General features: G+C 41.1%; 1 protein-coding gene across 1 annotated transcript in view; it reads right to left on the bottom strand.

Moving 5' to 3' along the window:
- LOC120043891 (kin of IRRE-like protein 3) overlaps positions 1-22,595 on the bottom strand; it is a 203,504-nt gene that overhangs the window by 5,747 nt on the left and 175,162 nt on the right. Inside the window, exons 10-14 of the mRNA XM_038988494.1 lie at positions 20,725-20,825; positions 14,408-14,606; positions 12,442-12,549; positions 10,883-10,992; positions 10,115-10,204 (exon numbers count right to left, since the gene is read on the bottom strand). Of these exons, the coding sequence (XP_038844422.1) occupies positions 10,115-10,204; positions 10,883-10,992; positions 12,442-12,549; positions 14,408-14,606; positions 20,725-20,825 (608 nt within the window). The remainder of the gene's footprint in view (positions 1-10,114; positions 10,205-10,882; positions 10,993-12,441; positions 12,550-14,407; positions 14,607-20,724; positions 20,826-22,595) is intronic.

Here is a 22,595-nt window from a genome sequence, read left to right as displayed (position 1 = left end):
CCAAACAATTCGAGCTTCTACTTTTAAAAATCCACCTTTCTAGAAATAAGTCTCTCACCATTGCCTCTTCTTATAGACCCCCCTCAGCCCCAGCTGTGCCCTGGGCACCATATGTGAATTGATTGCCCCCCATCTGTCTTCAGAGTTTGTACTGTTAGGTGACCTAAACTGCACCCCGGCCGTCCTACAATCTAAGCTAGATGCCCTCAAACTCACACAAATTATCAATGAACCTACCAGGTACAACCCTAAATCCGTAACCATGAGCACCCTCATAGATATCATCCTGACCAACTTGCCCTCTAAATACACCTCTGCTGTCTTCAACCAGGATCTCAGCGATCACTGCCTCATTGCCTGCGTCCATAATGGGTCCGCGGTCAAACGACCACCCCTCATCACTGTCAAATGCTCCCTAAAACACTTCAGCGAGCAGGCCTTTTTAATCGACCTGGCCCGGGTATCCTGGAAGGATTTTGACCTCATCCCGTCAGTAGAGGATGCCTGGTTGTTCTTTAAAAGTAATTCCCTCACCAACTGAAATAAGATTCCCCATTCAAAAAATGTAGAACAAAGAACAAATATAGCCCTTGGTTCACCCCAGACTTGACTGCCCTTGACCAGCACAAAAACATCATGTGGCGTACTGCATTAGCATTGAATATCCCCCGCGATATGCACGTTTTCAGGGAAGTCAGGAACCAATATTCACAGTCAGCTAGGAAAGCTAAGGCTAGCTTTTTCAAACAGAAATTTGCATCCTGTAGGACTAATTCCAAAAAGTTCTGGGACACTGTAAAGTCCATGGAGAATAAGAGCACCTCCTCCCAGCTGCCCACCGCACTGAGGCTAGGAAACACTGTCAATACCGATAAATCTACGATAATCGAAAATATCAACATTCATTTCTCTACGGCTGGCCATGCTTTCCACCTGGCTACCCCTACCCCGGCCAACAGCTCTGCACCCTCCGCAGCAACTTGCCCAAGCCCCCCCCCCCACTTCTCCTTCAACTAAATCCAGACAGCTGATGTTCTGAAAGAGCTGCAAAATCTGGCTCCCTACAAATCAGCAATCTAGACCCACTCTTTCTAAAATGATCCGCAGAAATTGTTGCAAACCTTATTACTAGCCTGTTGAACCTCTCTTTCGTATCGTCTGAGATCCCCAAAGATTGGAAAGCTGCTGCGGTCATCCCCCTCTTCAAAGGGGGAGACACTCTAGACCAGTGGTTCTTAACCTGGGTTCGATCGAACCCCAGGGGTTCGGTGAGTCAGTCTCAGGGGTTCGGCGGAGGTCAAGACACACATCCGACTCATATGATTCGTGATGACACGCCCCGCTTGGCCATCATTGGCGGCAGGTGATCACGCTACATCGCTTGGCCTATCTGTGCTGCAGGGAATTTGGTGCGCTCAGTAGTCGACTTGTGACTGTCGTGATGGTACGTCTTGTGATTTCTTTCTTAATATTTTAATCCCTTCATACTTACTATGTCGAGCAAAAAAAGAAAGTGGTCGGACGAATATGTACAATATGGATTCACATGTATAACGGAACGTGATGGGAGTCAGCGTCCTAACTGCATGATTTGCAATGCCAAGTTGAGCAATTCTAGTCTAGCACCGGCAAAACTAAGAGAACACTTCCTTAAGCTGCATGGAGATGGAAAATACAAGAACACAACGCTCGCTGAATTCAAGGTGAAGAGAGCCAGATTCGATGAAAAGGCTTCTCTGCCTGTTCTCGGCTTTGTACCCATCAACAAACCGATCCTCACAGCATCGTACGAAGTTGCTTACCTGATCGCAAAGCAGGGCAAACCACACACCATTGGTGAAACACTCATAAAACCAGCTGTGTTGAAGATGGCGAATATCATGCTGGGAAAAGAGGCTGAAGTTCCCAAATTCCTCTTTCAAATGACACCATCAGCGACAGAATAGAGGACATGAGCAAAGACATCTTGGCTCAAGTAGTTGCAGATCTGATTTCAAGCCCGGCAAAATTCAGCCTTCAACTCGACGAGACCACAGACATTTCCAATCTAAGCCAGCTTGCTGTATTCGTGCGCGATGTGAAAGACAACGTGATAAAGGAAGATTTTTTATTTTGTAAGCCTCTTACAACAACAACTAAGGCAGCCGATGTGAAGAAACTTGTGGATGACTTCTTCAAAGACAACAATCTTTCGTGGGATATGGTTTCTGCAGTTTGTTCGGACGGAGCTCCAGTCATGCTGGGAAGAAAGTCTGGTTTTGGTGCGCTAGTGAAAGCCGATGCACCACACATCATTGTTACGCATTGTATTCTGCACAGGCATGCGTTGGCAAACCTTGCCTCCAAAACTGGCAGAAGTATTAAAAATTGTACTGGAATGCGTGAACTATGTGCGAACTAGTGCTCTGAGGCACCGCATCTTCAGTGAGTTGTGTAAAGAAATGGGCTCTGAATTCGAGGTACTTCTGTACCATTCTAACGTTCGGTGGTTATCCCGGGGACAGGTGCTGAATCGTGTTTTTGCCGTGCGTGTGGAATTAGCCTTGTTTTTGCAAGAGCACCAACATTGTCATGCAGATTGCTTCAAAAATTCTGAGTTCATTCTCATTTTAGCGTACATGGCTGATATCTTCGCAGCTCTCAATCATCTCAATCAAAAGATGCAGGGTGGTGGAGTCAACATCATCGAAGCGGAGGAAAACCTGAAGGCTTTTCAAAAAAAGCTACCGTTATGGAAACGACGAACAGAGAACGATAACTTCGCAAACTTTCCCCTGCTGGAAGACTGTGTAAGTAAGATCGAAGATGTATCTGGAATCGGAGACATTTCTGTACCCGCGGAACTGAAGCAAGCAATTGCCACGCACTTAGATGAGCTTGCAAAGTCTCTCGACGGATACTTCCCTACAAGAGAGTCATATCCAGCATGGGTGAGACAGCCGTTCACGTTTAGTGTTGAGACAACAGATGTCAATGATGAATACCTCGATGAAATCATTGAAATTCAGCAGAGCCAGGTTCAACAGCAACTCTTCAGAACAACAACACTTTCAACGTTTTGGTGTCAACAAATGGTAACGTACCCTGTTATTGCTAAGAAAGCTCTGGAGATTTTCATACCGTTTGTTACAACATATCTTTGCGAGCAATCCTTTTCGAGGATTCTGGACATAAAAACGAAGAAAAGGAACAGACTTTGTTGCGAAAATGACATGAGAGTGGCACTTGCCAAGGTGAAGCCGCGCATTTCTGAACTGGTCTCTGAAAGGCAACAGCAGAAGTCACACTGATTTGCAGTAAATATTCATTATTATGTTTTTGTTTTTGTGTGAAAATCATGTTTTGATGATTTTGTTCTTTGAACACACGGTGTTGATGTTGATGCACGGTTAATTTTGTGCACCAGTAAAATATATACCTATGTTTTGAATTTGAAAAAATCATATTTTATTTTTCCAATTATGAAGGGTTCGGTGAATGCGAATATGAAACTGGTGGGGTTCAGTACCACCAACAAGGTTAAGAACCACTGCTCTAGACCCAAACTGTTACAGACCTATATCCATCCTGCCTTGCCTTTCTAAAAATGTTGAAAGCCAAGTTAACAAACAGAACACCGACCATTTCGAATCCCACCGTACCTTCTCCACTATGCAATCTGGTTTCCGAGTTGGTCATAGGCGCACCTCAGCCACGCTCAAGGTACTAAACAATATCATAACCGCCATCGATAAAAGACAGTACTGTGCAGCCGTCTTCATCGACCTGGCCAAGGCTTTTGACTCTGTCAATCACCACATTCTTATCGGCAGACTCAACAGCCTTGGTTTCTCAAATGATTGCCTCGCCTGGTTCACCAACTACTTCTCACATAGAGTTCAGCGTGTCAAATCGGAGGGCCTGTTGTCCGGACCTCTGGCAGTCTCTATGGGGGTGCCACAGGGTTCAATTCTCGGGCCGACTCTCTTCTCTGTATACATCAATGATGTCGCTCTTGCCGCTGGTTATTCTCTGATCCACCTCTACGCAGACAACACCATTCTGTATACTTCTGGTCCTTCTTTGTACACTGTGTTAAATAACCTCTAGACGAGCTTCAATGCCGTACAACTCTCCTTCCGTGGCCTCCAACTGCTCTTAAACGCAAGTAAAACTATATGCATGCTCTTCAACCGATCGCTGCCCACACCTGCCCGCCCATCCAGCATCACTACTCTGGACGGTTCTGACTTAGATTATGTGGACAAATACAAATACCTAGGTGTCTGGTTAGACTGTAAACTCTCCTTCTAGACTCACATTAAGCATTTCCAATCCAAAATCAAATCTAGAATCGGCTTCCTATTTCGCAACAAAGCCTCCTTCACTCATGCTGCCAAACATACCCTTGTAAAACTGACTATCCTATCGATCCTCGACTTTGGCGATGTCATTTACAAAATAGCCTCCAACACTCTACTCAGCAAATTGGATGTAGTCTATCACAGTGCCATCCGTTTTGTCACTAAAGCCTCATATACTACCCACCACTGAGACCTGTATGCTCTCGTTGGCTGGCCCTCGCTACATATTCATCGCCAAACCCACTGGCTACAGGTCATCTATAAGGCTTTGCTAGGTAAAGCCCTGCCTTATCTCAGCTCACTGGTCACCATAGCAACACCCACCCATAGCACGCGCTCCAGCAGGTATATTTCACTGGTCATCCCCAAAGCCAACACCTACTCTTGGCATCCTTTCCTTCCAGTTCTCTGCTGCCAATGACTGGAACGAATTGCAAAAATCACTGAAGCTGGTGACTTATATCTCCCTCTCTAACTTTAAGCATCAGCTGTCAGAGCAGCTTAATGATCACTGTACCTGTACACAGCCCATCTATAATTAGCACACCCAACTACTTCATCCCCATATTGTTATTTTTTTGTTGTTGCTCTTTTGCACCCCAGTATCTCTACTTGCGCATCATCATCTATCACTCCAGTGTTAATGCTAAATTGTAATTATATCGCCTCTACGGCCTATTTATTGCCTTAAAAAATAAAGGAGAGCCGCACAATCTAGGAGCTCAGATGCAAAAATATTTATGTCCAATGTTTCGACAGACAAGCTGTCTTCATCAGGGTATAATGACAAACACTGTGGGATGACTCATTTATATAGTGTCAAAAGGCACACAGGTGTCTGTAATCATGGCCGGGTGTGGCCTGATATCATTGGTTAATTCTCATATTAAAATAGCATACAAAAAACATAAATGGATAGTGTACGATCATAGATACAATTTGGCTACATCCTCCCGAGGAATACTTTGTTAGTTACTTTTGATGTTGAGTCGTTATACACAAATATTCCACACGAGGGCGGTATTGAAGCTATGGAACATTTTCTTCTGCAACGTAACCCTAATGAACTGCCTTCCTGTCACGATCGTCTTCTTGATAAAGAGAGGACCAAGGCGCAGCGCGTGAAAAATACATCTTCTTTAATGAAGGAAAAAACAAAACTTACAAAATGAACAAAACAAACGATCGTGAAGCTAAACAGAACTAAGTGCATACATGCAACATAGAACATAGACAATTACCCACAAACACCTAAAGCCTATGGCTGCCTTAAATATGGCTCCCAATCAGAGACAACAATAAACAGCTGTCTCTGATTGAGAACCAAATCAGGCAACCATAGACTTTCCTAAACACCTACACTGAACACAACCCCATACATACTAAAAACCCCTTAAACAAGACAACCCACCCCAACTCACGCCCTGACCAACTAAATAAATAAAAGAAAAAAGGAACAATAGGTCAGGAACGTGACACTTCCAGTGCATGCATTATAACATTGGCTGAAATAGTACTCACACACAACTACTTCATGTTTCTAAATGATTTCTTTATTCAGACGAAGGGTACTGCTAGGGGATCCCCCATGGCTCCTAACTATGCTAACTTGTATGTGGGTTACATGGAGAAACAGTCTATTTTCAATCCTCTCAAAAATGTTTTCTTGCCTAACATCATTATTTGTAAACGGTATATTGATGATATTTTTGTTCTGTGGAGGGGTGATGCTAAACAGCTCCAGGCGTTCCATCCCGCAGCACCTCGCCAGCACCTCGCCTAAATAGGTGTGCATTTCTTTCTTTATTTTATTACCTTACCTCCCTAATCTTACTACATTTGCACACACTGTACATAGATTTTTGTGTTGTGTTATTGACTGTACGTTTGTTTATCCCATGTGTAACTCTGTGTTGTGTTTGTCGCACTGCTTTGCTTTATCTTGGCCAGGTCGCAGTTGTAAATGAGAACTTGTTCTCAACTGGCCTACCTGGTTAAATAAAAGTGAAATAAATAAAATAAATTAACTGAAGCCACTATGTCTCATGTGCCCACTCATCCACTGGCACATTGAATGTTTCCCTTCCAAGCACAATGATTACCCCTATCAATTTTCTCTCATTCCTGTATGTAGAATCAATCACAATTACTACACATTATTACACAATCACGTTACTACACATCAAAGATTTTACTCCTTGCTTAGACTAACTCATTATTAGCTATGTTGTCTAACTGTGTAGTGTCCTGTGTCATTGTTTTTTGTCTTCCCAGTAAAAAACTGTCCTCTGAACACCTCAACTCATGCCACACACCCTCATTCAATCACTGCTGTGATCCCTTTCCAACACTGTGTAAGTACCCCTCTCATTCCCCTTCCCCATAATATTGTACTATAAATGTCTTTATTAAATGCTTTAGTTTAAATAATTAATATTTTATGATTTTTGAAGCACACTTTGGTCTCCGTGCGTTCTGCGCCTATACCGTGGGTCTCCCATCCTCCTTAATTATTTTCAAGTCACCAGCCTCCACTGATTTCTACCCATTGCAAGACCCACTGGTGATGCTTATTTATAAAACCCTCTTAGGCCTCACTCCCCGCTATCACATACAACACCCGTTCTGCCAGTCACATTCTGTTAAAGGTCCTCAAAGCACACACATCCCTGGGTCGTTCCAATTTTCAGTTAGCTGCAACTAGCGACTTGAACGAGCTGCAAAAAACACTCAAACTGGACAGTTTTATCTCCATCTCTTCATTCAAAGACTCAATCATGGACACTTGTGGCTGCTTCGCGTGAGGTATTGTTGTCTCTACCTCTTTGCCCTTTGTGCTGTGCCCTTTGTGTCTGTTCCCAAATGTTTGTACCATGTTTGTACCATGTTTTATGCTACTGCTATGTTGTGCTGCTGCCATGTTGTGTTGCCACTGTGTTGTTGTCATGTTGTATTGCTACCATGCTGTGTTGTCATGTGTTGCTGCCATGCTGTGTTGTTTTCTTAGGTCTCTTTTTATGTATTGTTGTGGTGTCTCTTGTCGTGATGGGGTGTTTTGTCCTACATTTCTTTTTTTTACCCAGTCCCCGTCCCCGCAGGAGGACTTTTGCTTTTTGGTAGGCCGTCATCGTGAATAAGAATTTGTTCTTTAACTGACTTGCCTAGTTAAATAAAGGTTAAAAAATTTTTTTTAAATAAAAAGATAACTCACTGAAAGATTGATGATTACAGTTTGAAAGAGGCTCATCTGTTCCCTTATCTGCGTCAGCACAGTCATACAGAACCATCTAATGTCTGCCATTCCTCTTTTGATGAGCCAGTCATTGGCTTTCATTTGAACCGGGAAGAGTTATGCTGCGTCGTTTTGGTTATGAATATATGCACTTAATGATGAATAATATAAATTCTTTGAGGCACCACTTACATTATTGGTGTTCTGTGTGAGGCTGATCCCCCAGCTGTTTCTTCAACAAAGAGCATCAACATAGAGTAGGGTAAAGGGTCAGTTTGACATTTCCCACACTAATTGTTAAGGTAAGAAATGGGGAAGGGTAAGGGGGTCCTAGATCTGTACCTAGGGGAAACTTCACCCCGGAGTGCATAAGCAGAGTATAAACTTGACTTCTATGTCAGGCTTCATCAACAGGTATTTATGCCGTAAACCTAGGTGGTCTCAAGCTGTGACACAGCAATACCCATTGTTTCTCATGTATTCAAATGCTTGCCTTATTGTGACCAAGGTCAGTCACATCCAAATTAACTGCTATTCATAAGAATGATGGGAAAAACGAAGAAACAGGCAGATGCGTGCGAACATGTGAAAAATAGATTACTTGCTTTTGGGGTGTGAAATAGTCACCTCCCACGAAGACAAATCCTGCTATCAGCCAATTAAATGGCCTTGATGATATCACATGTAGGAGCAGCATACTGTATGTGGAAAAATTGCCACGGTAGTTTATTTTCAATAACGGCCTACGTGTTTAAAGCGTTTTTCCCACCTTCCTTCTCTTATTCTCTCTATGTTACTCCATTTCCTTTCTTGGAATTAACTGATTGTTCGATTCCTGGAGGAGGGAGATAAACTTTGCCTGCCGCCATTCCAAAGGCGGAAAAATACAAACTTTGCTGTCAGAGCAAGCAGATTCTGTATCTTTGTCTGTACTTGTGGCTGGGGGCTATTGCAAATCACTATTAGAGATGGCAAGATACAATGGATGGTACACCAAGCAGCAGAATATCAAGGGTGGGGATTGAATTAGCCGAGGAAGATTTATGAGAATATATCAGCAGATAACACATCTGACCTGGGAGATGGAGAAGGGGTAGCCTCACAGATAAGAGTCAGGGTCAAGGTTCAAAGGTGTCATGGAACAGGCTTAAATTAAGCCTTTGAAAGTGGAAGTTTCCAATATCCCAAATGATATTGCATATCCGTGCCTATTTCCGGATTACCTAGTCTGTTGTCTTTTCATTCAAACAGTTTGAGCAATGCCAATGGGCTTAAATGTCTGGATGAATTGACAATACCATAAGTCGAAAAAAAAGAGTAGATCTTTGTTTTATGTGAACTAACCCTTTAATGCGTCATACTGCAGTATGAACAGCCTACATACCCCACAATCCTACTCCTTATCCACAATAACGACGGTGACCTCTTAATGCATTTCGATGAATCTTTCCTCCCGCATATCATACTTGGTTATATACAGTGGGGTCCAACATTTTTTGATCCCTTGATAAAGATGAGCAAAAAAGACTGTATAAAATAAATATAAATACTGAGCTGTGATGTACGCTAAAAAACAAGAATAATATTATTTTATACCAATACAATTGTTCAGAGAAAGAGATTTATTTAACAAAATCAATTATTGGATCCCCTGTTTTCAGGACTCCAGCACCCTCCCCTTGCAAGGATAACGACACTGAGCCTTTTTCTAAAATGTTTTTTGAGATTGAAGAACACATTGGAAGGGATCTGAGAGCATTAGTCCATACATACTATTTCCAGTTCATTGATATCCTTTGTCTGTGCTTATGGCTGCCCTAAATCAATTCAAAACCACAGGTTTTCAATGGGGTTCAAGCCCGGAGACTGAGATGGCCATTGCAAAATGTTGATTTTGTGGTCAATTAACCATTTATTTGTGGGTTTTGATGTACATGGGGTTATTGTCTTGCTGGAAGATCCACTTGTGGCCAAGTTTCAGCCTCTTGGCAAAGGCAACCAGGTTTTTGGCAAAAATATCCTGCTACTTGGTAAAGTTCATGATGCTGTTGATCTTAACAAAGGCCCCAGGCCCAGTGGAAGCAAAATAGCCCAAATAACATCAAATATCCACCACCATATTTTACAGTAGGTATGAGGTACTTTTCTGCATATGCTTCCTTCTTTCCATGCCAAACCCACCACTGGTGTGTTACCAAAGAGCTTTATTTTTTATTTTTATGTCATTCAACAAATGTACACTTTGATTGGAACCAGTGCAATTGTCAAATGACATGAAAGAAAATATCTAACATTCCTTAAATCTGAGCAGAAAAAACAAGAGTCATTCTTTGTGAAAAATAACAAACAGAATAGGAGTACTAACTGAATAGAATACATGTTCCTCCTTGAACTACAATATGGTGCACATTTTAGGACATTTCTACTAATGTTGTATCACTGCCCCCTGTATACCTGGCTCTGTGCCCACCTTATTCGCTGTACATTTTAGGACTAATGTTATATTGACCGCCTCCTTTATGCCTGTTTCTGTGCCCACCTTAATGTGCTGGAACTCCTTCTCTTCCTCTTGTAGGACCTCCAGCTGCTTCAGCACAGACTCCTGCGCCTGGAACTCCCCTCGCTCAATCTGAGACGTCAAGGGAGCAGACATGTCACACACAGGCCGTTTGATATGCATGTAGTATTAGGGATGTAGTGGGGGGTAAACACATGCAACAATGTTTACGCACCTTTTTATTTAGTTAATAGCATTTAAGTGCCTATTTACACGAAGTAAGCATGGTTGTCCATCTGGGAGAGATTACAGGGTTTACCCACTTTTCCTTTTCAACACTATATCCCTGAGTAAAATGCCATGTCTATTTGAGCTCTTTGGGTTCGTGTGTTTGCAGAAAGCCTGTTAGATAGATACAGATGTATGATCTTAATTTGATCACCCTGTTGCAGGAGACGTTTAAAAAGTGTAGTGTATTTGAGGTTTAAAAAGGCTGCTAAAGTTTAATTTCCATTAGATTTTCCCTTATGAAAAATGTATCAACCCCTAAAAAAGATATCCATTAATTATAATCCACATAATAACTCACATTTCCTGTTGCTGCAGGAATATTTTCCTGGTGTTTTTAGGAAACTGGCTCAAATTAAGATCCTATACCTGTAGATGTACTGTAGAATGGAAAATGCTCTTCAATGAACTGTCAATTAGAACTTTTTCAATTGATTCTGATGTACTACATAGAGTGTGTATCGATGGACTCGCATATTACATGCAGAGAGGAGAGATGAGGTAGAGTAGCGTTCAATTTACCATTATCTGCTTGATGGCTGTATGCTCCTCTGTTTCCCGAGCTGCGTTGTGATCCTTGTGAACAATCTCCACCCGGATGTCGTTTTTTGCCAAAACCACTCCCTTGAGATCTGGAGAGAGACAGGGAAACTGATGGGCACCACTGACATAAGTCAACTGGCACTAGATCATACCACCTTTGTGCGGCCTCAAAAGCTGCTCAGATATCTTGATGGGAGCTTGAAGCATTTATGAATGTTTAGATTATAAAGGTGTCGTGCTGCTTATTTATGTGTTATAGACCTTATATAGGGCACTGACTGTATACTAGAGTGTCACTGAAATTGGTGATAATCATATACTGTACAATCCTATCCTCATGTTGGCAGGCTCCTTATTCTGTAAACAGACAGCAGTGATTGCTGTCGTTCATGGACATTAATCGCATGGATATTTACGTATGTAGCACGTATGCATGGTACTAGTGAAATAAACGTAATTGCTTTATCGACAGCCACTGACATTGTAAAATCATATACAATCATATATACCAGCCCCTCCAGGATTAAGCTGGGGTTTTGTGTGATGTTTGCGGACATTTTAGTTCTGACATTTTGCATGGCAATACGCAATGATTGTCAAATTTGTTGCGTAAATGTGCTGTTGAGGGAAAAAGTTTGTTGACTTGTGGCTTGATTGAACCATATGCGGTAAATCTGCAGTGATTGGTTGAAATTGCGAGTCTTCGATTTGTACTGCGGTGATGGGTCAATTTTATGTGATAATATTGCAATGATTTGACTGATTTATGAGGAAAAGATGCAGTGATTGGTCAAATTAGCAAACCCTCGCATAATATACAGGGAATTGCAGTATCCTGGAGGGACCTATATACAAAGGTGACTTACTCTCGGTTTTCATTTTGCCTGCAAGGTCTCTCTGGCAAGAGGCGATGGAGACGGGTAGGGAGGACATGACGAGGTGAACGTCTTCTGGGGTAAACAACAACAACAACAACAACAGCAACATGGTTAACAGCAGATAACATTGACCGGATATCTGTGGGCTGTATCTCCACACTGAATGTCTTCTGTTGTAAACAACAACAGTCTACATTGATCAGATATCTGTGTGCTGTATCTTGACACCCCACTGTATAGGATGGGCTTTAAATCAGATAAGGATATTGCTTTAGGGCACCAGACGGCTTCAAGCAAGAAATATTATGTTAGAGTCTGGCTGCAGATAATGCTCAGCTTTTTAGGTCCGTAAATGGGCACTTTTGCAATAGATTTGATAAAAAGGGAGGGAAATAGAAGTACCATAGTTTCAGCTTTATGTACCATCAAATGTGTAATCTCAAAGGATTTCTTATAGTTCAGCTGATATCCTAAAACCATGAAGCTTAACATTCCAATGGGACTCATATTAAGCACAACATAGCATATTGATAGGCATAGAAAAAAATGTTTGACTGTGAAACCAAGAGCGTCTACTAAACCCTTTTACTGTGAAACCAAGGGTGTTTTAATGAACTCTTTGGCTGTCCCAGAAAGCATAGGGTTTTAAAATGCACTTACTCCTCTGGAAGCGGGCACAGCAGAAGGCACCCAATGTGCCCATGAGAACAATGAGGGCAAGGAAGGCCCCCACAGCCACTCCTATGATTACAGCCAATCGGAGGGACTCTGAGAAGACATGGAGCAAAGACATTGGTTCGGTGTCCATGTTAGAAGTCCTGATGAGACTGAGGCTGATATGGACACCGTACAGGGTGGTTCAGTCATACAGTTAATGCAAGAAAGAAAATCAAGGAAGACACATTGTTTTGAACCACAGTAGTCTTACATCATGTCGTATACACTGAGTGTACAAAACATTAGAAACTGCTCTTTCCATGTCAAAACACCAGTGGTTCCCAAATCGAGTCCTTGAGTACACCCAACAGCACACATTTTTGTTGTAGCCCCGGACAAACATACCTGATTCAATTTATTGATGGCCTGATGGTTAGTTGACAAGTTTAATCAGGTGCACATGTTCAGGGCTACAATCAAAAGGTGTACTGGTGGGGTATATGAGGACCGGAGTTAGGAACAACTGACATAAACTGACCAGGTGAATCCAGGTGAAAGCTATGATCACTTATTGGTGTCACCTGTTAAATCCACATCAATCAGTGTAGATGAAGGAGAGACAGGTTAAAGAAGGATTTTCAAGCCTTAAGACAATTCAGACATGGATTGTGTATGTGTGCCGTTTAGAAGGTGAATGGGCAAGACAAAAGATTGAAGTGCCTTTGAACGGAGTATGGTAAGAGGTGCCATGTGCATCGGTTTCAGTGTGTCAAGAACTGCAGTGCTGCTGGGTTTTTCACTCTCAACAGTTTCCCTTGTGTATTAAGAATGGTCCACCACCCAAAGGACATCCAGCCAACTTGACACAACTGCGGGAAGCACTGGAGTCAACATGGTCTAGCATCCCTATGGAACGCTTTTCGATACCTTGTAGTCCATGCCCCGACGAATTGAGGCTGTTCTGAGGACAAAAGGCAGTGCAACTCCATATGAGGAAGGTGTTCCTAATATGTTCCTAATGCAAAGGCGAACGCAACTCGCGAATGGCAAACTTTGAAAACCTTTTACAGTACCATTTACAGCACTGACACTTGACACCCATTATGCACATTTACTTCAAATGGCTGAGAGGTTTACCACTTTATAACAAGTGATGTTCTAAATGTTGTGAATAAGTTCATAGGCTTCAGGGGCTGATTGGTTGAACGGAGTTGTCTTAAAGATCAGTGTATAAGCCTGTGGCTAGTCGAGGTCTAGTTAATTAATTCACTTTAAGAGCAAGGTTGCCTCTAGTAAGATCCTCCATTGAAATGAATTGTTACAGAATTGCAATTTCCACGATCCCTTTGAAAACAGATAGTTTAGTACTTTAGAAGGAAGAGACCTAATAGAAAGGGGATATAAATGAGAACATCATCTCATTTAGAATAAATATTTCAAAGAAATCATATGTGAAGCTTTAACCAATTGAGGCGTCGTAAATTAGATTACAAATTGGATGCCGTTGCAGAATTTCACAGATTGAAATTGTTGACATTTACCCAAGTAAAAGGCTTATCACGAAGTCATTGCCCTCATGCTTGAAGTGATCACGGCAATATCCTTACTCTCCCAGGCATAACTGCACTTCCACAAAACACAAACTCTCTGCTTCTCTGTCTTTCTCTTTAATTTACCCACTTTCTCTCAGATCCCAAATCTCGGTCTCAAACACATACTCTCTCACCCACATACATGTACCAACACAGACCACACCGTTTGATACAAAAACACACGTGTCCACTGCGTAAACATTCTGAGAAAACACACAGTGTGGTTAGACTTTAGAACAACACAGAGAAAGCTATAACATGGCAAACTTAGCAAACAAGGCATATATTGTAAGTGCATGAAAGCTGGCATCTTTATACACATCTGCCATTGATTGAATGAGGAATTGATTGAAGTGGTACAAAGGGAGTTTGTGTACCTTGTTCCTTCAGTGTAATGATCTCTGTGTCAGACCCAAAGCTGTTCCAGGCAGTGCAGTTGTAGATGGTCTGGAAGTCAGCAGGGACGATGTTACTCATGGTGAGGGTGGAGATGACCCCCTCCTCGGTGCTCACCGTCTCCACGGTGTATCGGCCAGACGTCCCTGACTCCAAGACGGTCTCCTTCCACGACCAGGCCTATGGCAGAAAAAACTGTGAGAATTATACGTTACAGATGGGGACACAAGCACACCGTAACACAGCCATATATACACGCACCACACACACACAGGCATCGACGCACGCACGCACACACGCACATCCACAACACACCAGCACCTGACAGAAACCAACCAACAAAACGTATTAAAGATAAAAAGTATAATGAGCCTTTGGGTTGGGTTTAATGACTGTCAACTTCTATCTGCAATGCAAAGTCACGGGTTATGTCCTAATGACACCCTATTCCCTACACTTTACAAAATGCTGGGTTGTTTGGATGACCCATTTACCGGTTTCCAGTCACTAAGTTGTGTTTTTAAAAAGAGCATGGTTGGGTTGTTAATGCTGGTTTATTGATGTTTAGTTATTGAGATATGACCCAGTGAGTGGGTTAATACTCCCACCAAATCCAGAAGATCAAATATATATTTTATAAGCTTGTGAATTAGGACTGTTGCAACTGTAGCAAGTCTACCAGTGCAGCTGACGCTGAGTGTAATTACTTTTCGACTGACAAATGGCTAAGGCGTTGTGGCTGATGGAAAACTGTGAGTAAGGTTACTAATTATCCATTCAGGTCAAATAGACCTAGCAATCATAATTATGTTAGCTATTAACCCCATGCATGCTAGGTCGAGCATTAGCTAGCTAGCTACTTATAGAAAAAAATTGTCTATACTAAAAATAAAAAATGTATTTAAGGCTAGGGTTAGGCATAAGGTTAGCAGTGTGGTTAGGGTTAAGGTTAGCATTATATTTAAAATCAGAATTTAAGGAGATAAAATGTAGAAATACAGTGCCTTCGAACGTATTCACACCTCATACTTTCCCACATTTTGTTGTGTTGTGGTCTGAATTTAAAATGTATTAAATTGAGATTTTGTGGTCACTGGCCTAAACACAATACCCAATACTATCAAAGTTAATTAATGAAAAATGAAAATCTGAAATGTCTTGAGTCAATAAGTATTCAACCCCTTTGTTATGACAAGCCTAAATAAGTTCAGGAGTAAAAATGTGCTTAACAAGTCACCTACTAAGTTGCATGGACTCCTTGTTTAGTGTTTAGCATGATTTTTGATTGACTACCGCATCTCTGTACCCCACACGTACAATTATATGTAAGGTCCCTCAGTCAAGCAGTACATTTCAAACATAGATTCAACCACAAAGACCAGGGAGGTTTTCCAATGCCTCGCAAAGATTGGTACCAATTGGTAGATGGGTAAAAAAAAAGCAGACATTGAATATTGCTTTGAGCATGGTGAAGTTATTAATTACACCTTGGATGGTGTATCAATACACCCAGTCACTACAAACTCAGTTGCCGGAGAGAAAGGAAACCGCTCAGGGATTTCACCATGAGGACTGTAGTGATTTCCTTACCATTTCAATATAGGCACTGCCCAAGTCTGATGCGGCGTTGTTTCAGATGCATGCAGTCCACATTCGAAGTTACCAAAAGCCAAATGGCAAAAAGCATTCACAGAGATCCAGGGATATGGTGCAAAAAATAATAATAATAATCTTTTAGATCTATCAAAAATAATTATCAGATCAAATTTGAGCTTAAAAACACAAAAAAAATAAAAAATAATAAAGCATCAATAATAGGTAGATAATCTGTGTATATGGTCAAAAGACTGCGTCTAGCTAGGAAAGCTTTTCTTCTGTAGGCCTATTGTGTGGTGTATTGTTTTACGTCAGGTAGCTAGCTAGCTAGCTAGCCAACTTAGTGTCATGTGTGTCTTGATTATTGTTTAACATTTTAGAGTCATATTCTCTAATCCCCAGGTTGGAACCAATATGGCTGAATATTCTGCCAGGCGACAAAAAGAACATGACAGCCGAACCCTTTGTTCTGACTCTTGAGGACAATCACTTCTACTCCCTGGCATTCACCATCAGGAATGGGTAGGCTCTAGGTCAGAAGACATTATGTTTCATTGTTGTTGTTTTACATAAAATCATGTTAAATATTGTTACATGGAAGGTAGTGTTGCCTGAATGAGTGGGTATACTCAAATTTTGCCTAGATGTTTCCAAACGGCCCGCCCTTCGAACAGATAAATGAGGCTGTCAACTGAATCAGAAATTCACACGTTTCTGATGATAAAAAAAAAAAATTATATCTCTTTTAATATAAAAAAACTCAATTGGATGTTCTAAGTTCATAACAATGCTTAAACCACATCAGGAGACCACTTTTGCGGAATAGGAAAAATCTAAGAAGTATAGATTTTTTAGTGTAGTTAACCTTTAATTAAAGTGTGCAGGCACCTAGCACTGTTGTTAAGTTAGCTGTGTTTCTGCAGCGTATGACATGGAGTTTGCAAAACAAATGGTATGATGCAAATAATCCTGATATCCTTCTGGTAGGTAGACATAAGCTAATTTGTAGCTAGTTAACATTTAATTGAAAAGGTTTTTGAGAAAGCAGAAGAAAGTTAGGCCTATCATTAGCATCATTATATTTTTCCTGTTCCTTAATTGTATGAAACCTAGAAGTTTTACATCATATTATAAGGCATGTCTTATCTTACCTTGCTTCAAAGTAGCCTGTAGCCAAAATCCGACAATAGAAACGTGGAGGAAATTCTTTTATAAAGAGTTTTTCATGTGCATTTGCCTGTTCTATTGGTTTTCATTCATTGTCTAGCAGCCAAACGCATTATCCTAGTCATATTAGCAACACATAATTGTTGTTGCATCTTTAGATCTCCCCTCTTTTTACATTTCTAAAGGACATTTTCATTTCTGTCCATGAAACTGCTTGCATGTGCAGTGCACATTTTAGAAAGGTGTTTTCACGCAAATTGCATTTTGAAACATTCGCACCTAGGCCTACTGCCGTGTGCATATCGCTGCGCCTAGAATGTGACTAAATAAAAGCTTATCAACATTTTAAACTAAACATTCTGATCTGTTCCATATGCCTTAATAATTGATATGGCATATACCCTCTACTACACCACTACTGGTAGAGGTTGGGGGAGTAGAGGGTAAATTACTTTCTTCGCATGGATTCATTTTGTAGCTGAAATTAATAGCTGCATTTTTGGGGGGACAATTTGTCTACAATTTGTCATGATTGGCCATATGTCACTTCAACAATTTCATAGACTGTGTAGTAATGTTTTAACATTGTTATTGTTTGTACTTTTAGAACATTTGCAGATTCTGTAATAGAGAAGGTAAAAAAAAATTACCCAGCAATAAATTAAGAAATAACCCACTGTTAGGTCAAAAATACATGAATAACAATAACCCAGCAAAATAGTAAAACAATTACCACTGTTGGGACAAAGAAACCAAATGTATGGGTAAAACAAGTAACTTAACATGTTGGGTCATTCACCTAACCCAACAGTGCTGGGTCAAAATAATCCAGTGCTGGGTATGTACTATAGCGATCCAGCACTGGGTTACAGAATTGGGTCATTATTGACCCAGCATTTTTTAAGTCTATATATGTCTCTAGTTGTGACAATGTGCCCTGGTCTAAAGTAGTGCACTGCATAGGGAATAGATTGCCATTTGGGACGCAACCAGGATCACACCAATCACTCCTCTGATTGCTTCAATTGGGGCCATTAAACCTCTTCTGGTGTGACATGGTGACATAGAGCCACATGGCACAGAGAGCATATTTAGATTGAACTTTCACTCACAACAGGAAACGTATTAGTATAGGTCAGGGTTGGGATGAATCCCCCCATTTCCGCTGTGGAACGGCTTGGTATTCTGCTGTTATCTAAATGAGGATGAATGACTGCTAATTTTCAATTCACTTGCCTTCACTTCCCTTGATGTATTCCATTGCTAGCATACATATCTATGAGTTATTTCTCTATGGACCACTACGCCCTCTTGTTTACCTTAGGATAGGATATTCACTAGGATATTCTTGATTAGTCTACGTAAATTCCTCAGGGTTGTCCTCACATGACCTACTTTCCTATCTCGCTAGGTCAAGCTAATTCACTTGGTTTGCACTACCTTAAAGGGATAGTTATCCCAAATTACAAAATGCCATATTGGTTTCCTTACTTTGTAAGCAGTCTACAAGGTAAGAGAACAATCCATGCTGTGGAATGCTAAGGAAGCCAATAAGTAAATGTGTAATTTGGACGATCCCTTTAAGAAGACACTGATGTCGAAATGCATTACACACCATGCACTGTAGCCAATTAGTTTTGTCTTTGTAGCTTATATTTCAAAGTTAAACTACTTTTTAACTTACAGTGCCTTCAGAAAGTATTCACACCCCTTGACTTTTTCCACATTTTGTTGTGTTACAGCCTGAATTTAAAATTGATGACATTTAGATTTTGTGTCACTGATCTACAAACAATACCTCATTATGTCAAAGTGGAATTATGTTTTTAGAAATGTTTATAAATTAATACAAAATGAAAAGCTGAAATCTTTAGAGTGAAGAGGTATTCAACCCTTTTGTTATGGCAAGCCTAAATAAGCTCAGGAGTAAAAATGTGCTTAACAAGTCACACAATAAGTTGAATGGACTCACTCTGTGTGTAATAAAAATGTTTAACATGATTTTTAAATGACTACCGCATCTCTGTACCCCACACATTTCAAGCACAGATTCAAGTACAAAGACCAGGGAGGTTTTCCAATGGTTCACAAAGATAGGCACCTATTGGTAGATGGGTAAAAAAAACGAAACAAAACTGATATTGAAAATCCCTTAAAGCATGGTGCAGTAATTAATTACAGTTTAGATGGTTTATCAATACACCCAGTCAATACAAATATACAGATGCCGTTCCTAACTCGCCCAGGGATTTCACCATGAGTCCAATGGGGATTTTAAAACATTTACAGAGTGGTTGTGATAGGTGCTAACTGTGGATGGATCAAAACATTGTAGTTACGCCACAATACTAACACACTGTAAATTACAGAGTGGAAAGAAGGAAGCCTGTACAGAATAAAAATATTCCAAAACATGCATCCGGTTTGCAATAAGGCACTAATGTAATAGTACAGAAAATGTGCCAAAGAAATACACTATGTGCTGAATACAAAAGGTTGTGTTTGGGGCAAATCCAAGACAACACATCACTGAGTACCACTCTACTTCGTATTTTCAAGCATGGTGGTGGCTGCATCATGTTATAGGTATGCTTGTCATCGGCAAGGACTAGAGAGTTTTTTTATTTTATTTTTTATTTGTATTTCTATTTAACCTTTATTTAACTAGGCAAGTCAGTTAAGACAAAATTCTTATTTACAATGATGGCCTACCCCGGCCAAACCCGGACGACGCTGGGCCAATTGTGCGCCGCCCTATGGGACTCCCAATCACGGGCATATGTGATACAGCCTGGATAAAAATAAATGGTATAGAGCTAAACACAGGACAAATCGTAGAGGAAAAGTTGGTTCAGTCTGCTTTCCAACAGATACTGGGAGACAAATTCCCCTTCAGCAGGACAGTTACCTAAAACAGTCCAAATATACACTGGAGTTGCTTCCAAGATGACATTGGATGTTCCTGATTGGCCTAATTTACAGTTTTGACTGAAATTGGCTTGAAAATCTACAGCAAGACTTGAAAATTGCTGTGTAGCAATGATCAACAACCAACTAGACAGAGCTTGAAGATTTTTTAAAACAATACTGGGCAAATATTTTATAATCCAGGTGTGCAAAGCTCTTACACAGATAGACTCACAGCTGTAATTTCTGCTAATGGTGATTCTATGGTGAATCAAAGGTATTTACTCAGGAGGTTGGATACTATTCTAATCAAGATACTGTATACTAGTGTTTTATTTTCCATTAATTCCATTAAAAAAGACAAATCCATTTTAATCCCACTCTGTGACACAACAAAATGTGTAAAAATTCAAGGGGTGTGAATACTTTCTGAAGGCACGGTATTTCCCAGTGTATATAACTTCAGGTATATAACTTCAGGAAATCATTTTAGGCGTGAACACGGTCTACGCTGTGTCATGTCTTCACCATGATTCAACCAATAAGGCCCCTCATAGGTTGGAACACAGACAGCCCAAACTCAGTCTTTAAAATAAATGTTTTTAGAAAGGAGGGATGAGTGACTCACAATGCGGTCGGGAGGAGGAGTGCTGCGGATGAAACACTTGATCTGCCCCTTCTCCCCATAGAGGGCTTGCTGGGTCTGGGTGCTGGAGATAGTGGGAGGACCTACAGCACAGCCAAGGGAAAACCAGTCAATCACTCCAATAAAACACTCACATATATCACTGGCCTATCAGAAGGCACACTTTAACGGCGCCGAGGCGGGGGACGGCGAAGGGCACAGGCATTATAATAGATTTGAGTTTACAGTAAAATGGAGATGAGCAATTATTCATGATGATACAATTTTTTTTTTTAAGGTGAGATCCCCACCATGATGAAAAACTGGTTGTTTTTTATTGCTAAAAGGCAAAGAAAGAGACAAAGAAATGTAGAAGGGTTGGCGGGAGAGGGGTGGACAGCAGAGGACAGAGGAAGGGTTAGATTAAGGGCTAGAGAAAATTAAGTCATATTCCAGTTTGCCGTCCTGTGCGTTCGTTCTATTTCTTCTCCTGCGCCTGTGAAAGGAAACCTTTGAAATGTGTGACCTTTGACTGACACATGGTGAAGATGATAGACTCCCCACTCGAGGAGCTCTTGCTAATTTCCAGAACTGCTGACTATGAGAATAACAAACATTCTCTTTTTTCTTTCCGTTCAACTGCAGCAGCATTTCACTCAACAAAACCGAGGGGCCTGAATTCTGTGTCACTGTTTACAGAAGCAAAACAGACATCAATAGAAGTTTTTAAAAAAGGGAGGAGGAAATAATACCTGGCTTCTTTTGAAGTAACAATCATTTTTTTCAGGTGATTATTGTAGTGGGTAATGCTTTTTAGCAGAAGTAGTATCATAATAATATAATGACAGCCTAGTCCACATACTGTTTTATTTGTCCACCACAGCTACCAATTACAGTTACCATTGCATTCCTAAAATGGCTGCTATTCTTGCAACTGCATTCCTGCAGAATGTTGTACACTCTAAAACAACAGAACTGTCTCTTTCCCCTGTCTAAACCTTGTGCAACATGTAAATGTTCCAGCCCAAATTCTCGGACCTCATTATCACTGGCGATGTCCCTGCCTCTGACTTGGGTGTCATTGAGCTATGCTTCTCTGACCACAAGGTTGTCACACTGCCTCTGACCGCTCCAACTCCTCTCCACTGCCCAAAGAGGGCCATTAAATTCCGCAACCTGAAGAAACTTAGCCCATCCCTCTTTCATGAACACATCTGACTACAATGAACTAGTCCTCGATGACATGGTCAATCTGTATAACAGCACTCTGAGTAATACCCTGAACATCTTTGCCCCTGAAAAAAATTTACATTCCAGAGGTCGTCTCCTTGGTTCACTGCGCAGAATGAACACTCATGGCCGTAAGTTTGAGCGACTTTGGAGGAAGGAGGGCCTCTGTCCACCGATTGGCCTATAAAGACTACCAGGTTCTGCTTAAAAGCAGCACGACCAGCTTTCTACTCTGCCATGATTGATAATAACAAAGGTAACCCCAGAACCCTGTTCTCTACCATCAACTGCCTTTTCAACCTTGCAAACCCATGCTCTATTGCAGCCTCATTTGAGCAGTGCAATAGCTACTCAGATTTTGTCAAGACAAAGATTGACACCATCAGGACAAACAACAAAGCCTCTAAGATGGCCTGCACCCCACCTCCGGAAACCCCAACCCAGACTGCCCCTCCCTTCAGCAACTTTACAGAAGTCACATCTGCTGTTGGGGAGTCAATCATCTCTAAAATAAAGGCCCCCACTTGCTCCCTTGACCCTATACCTACATCCCTACTCAAAACCTGCTAATCTAGCCTGCTTATGTTTGGCACCAAACTGATCAACAATTCCGTGCTGATGGGATAGCTACCATCGATCTTCAA

This window comes from Salvelinus namaycush, chromosome 3 (assembly GCF_016432855.1).
Source record: "Salvelinus namaycush isolate Seneca chromosome 3, SaNama_1.0, whole genome shotgun sequence".
Taxonomy (NCBI): Eukaryota; Metazoa; Chordata; class Actinopteri; order Salmoniformes; family Salmonidae; genus Salvelinus; species Salvelinus namaycush.
This window is presented reverse-complemented; position numbering and strand designations above follow the sequence as displayed.